This window comes from Anarrhichthys ocellatus, unplaced genomic scaffold (genome assembly GCF_004355925.1).
Source record: "Anarrhichthys ocellatus isolate YVR2014 unplaced genomic scaffold, GSC_Weel_1.0 scaffold155, whole genome shotgun sequence".
In the NCBI taxonomy this organism is placed as follows: Eukaryota; Metazoa; Chordata; class Actinopteri; order Perciformes; family Anarhichadidae; genus Anarrhichthys; species Anarrhichthys ocellatus.
Window position 1 is genome coordinate 66,040 of NW_022280185.1, and position 3,616 is coordinate 69,655.

Genomic DNA, 3,616 nt, shown 5'->3' on the forward strand with positions numbered 1-3,616 from the left:
TAACTTAGCATCATGCTAACCTGTCTCTACAGTATAACCTGATGATGCTAGCGCTGTTAGCCTTCGAGGTGACAGTTTACAGACACCAGGAGCTCTACCGTCTCCGCCGTAACGAAGTCCCGCCCCCTACCAAAACGCTGTTTCATGACATCACCAGGCATCACCTGGACGACAGCGTGCTAAGCTGTATCAAGTACTTCCTCAACTACTTCTTCTACAAGTTTGGCCTGGAGGTGAGACACACACTGAGGTTAGCAATAAGCTAATGTCTTCCTGTTTAAAAACATTCCCGTGCTCTTCCTCAGACCTGCTTCCTGTTGGCCGTGAACGTGATTGGTCAGCGGATGGATCTGTTTGCCGTAGGCCACGCCTTTGGCCTCATCGGCGTCCTATCAAAGCGCAACAGGAAGCACATCGCCTCAGTGTGGCCCAAGTACTGCTACTTCCTGTCAGGGCTGTTGTGCTTCCAGTACATGCTGTGCATTGGGTTCCCTCCGGCTGCCTGTAAAGGTACAAACTCCCCTGCAGACAAGATGTTGGGATTATTCACTTCACAGTTTAAAAAACATGTCTTTATGCTAAGCTAGCCTAACATTAGCTGCGTTCGGATCGCCGAGTAGTGAGTTCTGACCTCACAGCAGCAACAGGTATTCAAAGTGTTTCAGGGTGTACTAAGCTAGGCTAAAATCTTCCACCTGCTTCTTGTCGTTATGCTAAGCTAGGCTAAAAGCTTACTCCTGCTTATAGTCGTATGCTTTGCTAGGCTAACAGCTTCTCCCGCATCAGGTCATTATGCCAAGCTCTACTAACAGTTTCCCTCTGCTTCAAGCCGTTATGCTAAACTAGGCTTAAGATTTTCTTTTTAATGGCTGAATCAAAACATTTAGGATGAAACCCTTTTTTTATGAAACACAAACTTGTTTGATATTTGTTTTGTTTACAGATTATCTCTGGAGACCTCCGTCTTCCAACATGGACTCCAACGTGGTGAAGTGGCTCTTCCTCCCTGATCACCTGACACCACCGAACCCAGTCTTCCTCCTCTGTAAGATCATCATCATCATCGTCATCATCATCATCATTATTTCCTGATCTTTCAGAGGATTTCTTGCTCCTCCTCCTCATCACATCATGTTTCCTGATCTTTCAGAGGATTTCTTGCTCCTCCTCCTCATCACATCATGTTTCCTGATCTTTCAGAGGATTTCTTGCTCCTCCTCCTCATCACATGTTTCCTGATCTTTCAGATGATTTCCTGCTCCTCCTCGGAGCGTCTCTGCAGCTGCAGGTGTTTGAGGAGGAGCTCCTGTCGTCAGTTCAGATCCTCGCGGGAGACAACTGTGAACTGGACGAGGATGGCGGACAGGTGTCCGATCCAATCAGGCGACTCCGTCTCAACACAGGCCCTGACTTCATGCTGTGCAGGTAAACCCTCCTCATTCTCCTCCTGTCTGTCTCTCTGTCTGACCTGTGTCATCTGTGTGTGCAGGTCTTACCTGGACATGATGAAGCTGATCATCTTCAGCTACATGTTTTGGTTTGTCCTCACCATCATCTTCATCACTGGGACGACCAGGTGAGTGGGCGGAGCCACAGCTACCTGAAGTTAAACCTGAATATTCACCATTAAACTTTTTACTGGTTCTGGACCAGTCTCAGTTTAATACTGATGCATTTATATGACCTACATCAGTAAATGAGACTATCAGCATGAAGATTGGCTATTTCTATAAAGTTATTAGATGAAACGTTTGCTGGTATGCAGGTTCACCAGAAACTCCTTCAGCTCAGACTCCAGCACTTACCTCTTGACTTGTTTCTACTTCCTGTTCCAGGATCAGTATCATTAGATTACATGACAGTCATTTAGCAGACGCTTTTATCCAAAATGACAATTCAGATTCTATCACATTTCTACACCGTAAGCACAGCTACGGGAGCAATTTTGGGGTTAAGTGTCTTGCTGAAGGACACGACTAGCGGAGCCGGGGATCGAACCGCCGATCCTCTGATTGAAGGACGGCCCTGCTCCCCACTTATCCACAGTCCCCCGACACTATTCTACTTCCTGTTCAAGGGTCAGTATCTTCTTCGACTTCCTGTTCCAGGATCAGTATCTTCTTCTACCTCCTGTTCCAGGATCAGCATCTCTTGTACGGGTTACCTCTTGACTTGTTTCTACTTCCTGTTCCAGGATCAGTATCTTCTTCTACTTCCTGTTCCAGGATCAGCATCTCTTGTATGTGTTACCTCTTAACTTTTTTCTACTTCCTGTTCCAGGATCAGTATCTTCTTCTACTTCCTGTTCCAGGATCAGTATCTTCTTCTACTTCCTGTTCCAGAATCAGCATCTCTTGCATGGGTTTCCCCTTGAGCTATTTCTACTTCCTGTTCCAGGATCAGTATCTTCTGTATGGGTTACCTCTTGACTTGTTTCTACTTCCTGTTCCAGGATCAGTATCTTCTGTATGGGTTACCTCTTGACTTGTTTCTACTTCCTGTTCCAGGATCAGTATCTTCTGTATGGGTTACCTGGTGGCGTGTTTCTACTTCCTGTTGGTGGGCGGAGATCTGCTGCTGAAACCAGTCAAATCTATCCTGGTGTATTGGGATTGTCTGATTGGCTACAACGTGTTCGTCATCACCATGAAGAACATTTTGTCGGTAAGATGCATCATCATCATCATGCTGGTCTTTATTAAAGTACTCAGAGCCACATGGTCGTGAACCTAAACTGTCTTCCTGTCTCCACCTGTCTGTCTCTCTGCCTGTCTGTGGTCAGATCCTGGCCTGTGGTTTCATCAAGTCGTTGGTGTTGAATCACTGTTGGCTGATTCAGCTCTTCAGTCTGGCCTGCACCATCAAAGGATACACAAAACGTAAGTCAGCTAGGTCTACCTGTCTGTCTGTCTACCTGTCTGCCTGTCTGTCTGTGTGTTGCTTATGTATGCATCACTTCCTGCAGCGGAGCAGCAGAGCAGTAAGCAGTGTGAGTTGCCGAGTGACGAGGCCGGAATCATCTGGGACGGCGTCTGTTTCTGTTTCCTGTTGCTTCAGAGGAGAGTCTTCAGGAGTCACTATTTCCTGTATGTGGTCCTGGACCTTCAAAATACACAATTACTAGCCTCCAGGTACACAATCACACCATAAACACACATTAACACACACACACACACACAGAGGCACATCATGTTAATGTGTGTGTGTGTGTGTGTGTTGCAGGGGGGCAGAGCTCTTTGAGGCGTCCACAGTGAAAGCTGTCAGAGCGAGACTGGAGGTGGAGAAGACGTCCATGGACCTTCTGAAGAGACAGTAAGACACGCCGAGTCAAAACACTGAGACGAGTCACAGTCAAAACACGGAGAAGAGTCAAAACACTGAGACGAGTCAGAGTTGAAACACTGAGACGAGTCAGAGTTGAAACACTGAGACGTGTCGAAACACTGATGAGTTGAAACACTGAGACAAGTCAAAGTTGAAACACAGACGAGTCAGAGTCGAAACACTGAGACGACTCGAAACACTGACGAGTCGAAACACTGAGACAAGTCAAAGTTGAAACACTGAGACGAGTCAGAGTCGAAACCCTGAGGCGAGTCAAAGTCGAAACACTGAG

The 3,616-nt window shown here is 46.7% G+C and overlaps 1 protein-coding gene across 1 annotated transcript in view; it reads left to right on the forward strand.

The window, feature by feature from the left end:
• The window catches only part of LOC116400206 (piezo-type mechanosensitive ion channel component 2-like), a 20,134-nt gene that overhangs the window by 7,198 nt on the left and 9,320 nt on the right, over positions 1-3,616 (forward strand). The window contains exons 17-25 of the mRNA XM_031877923.1: positions 33-233; positions 306-510; positions 944-1,045; positions 1,248-1,425; positions 1,490-1,576; positions 2,508-2,664; positions 2,783-2,879; positions 2,966-3,131; positions 3,223-3,312. Coding sequence (XP_031733783.1) covers positions 33-233; positions 306-510; positions 944-1,045; positions 1,248-1,425; positions 1,490-1,576; positions 2,508-2,664; positions 2,783-2,879; positions 2,966-3,131; positions 3,223-3,312 — 1,283 coding nt within the window. The remainder of the gene's footprint in view (positions 1-32; positions 234-305; positions 511-943; positions 1,046-1,247; positions 1,426-1,489; positions 1,577-2,507; positions 2,665-2,782; positions 2,880-2,965; positions 3,132-3,222; positions 3,313-3,616) is intronic.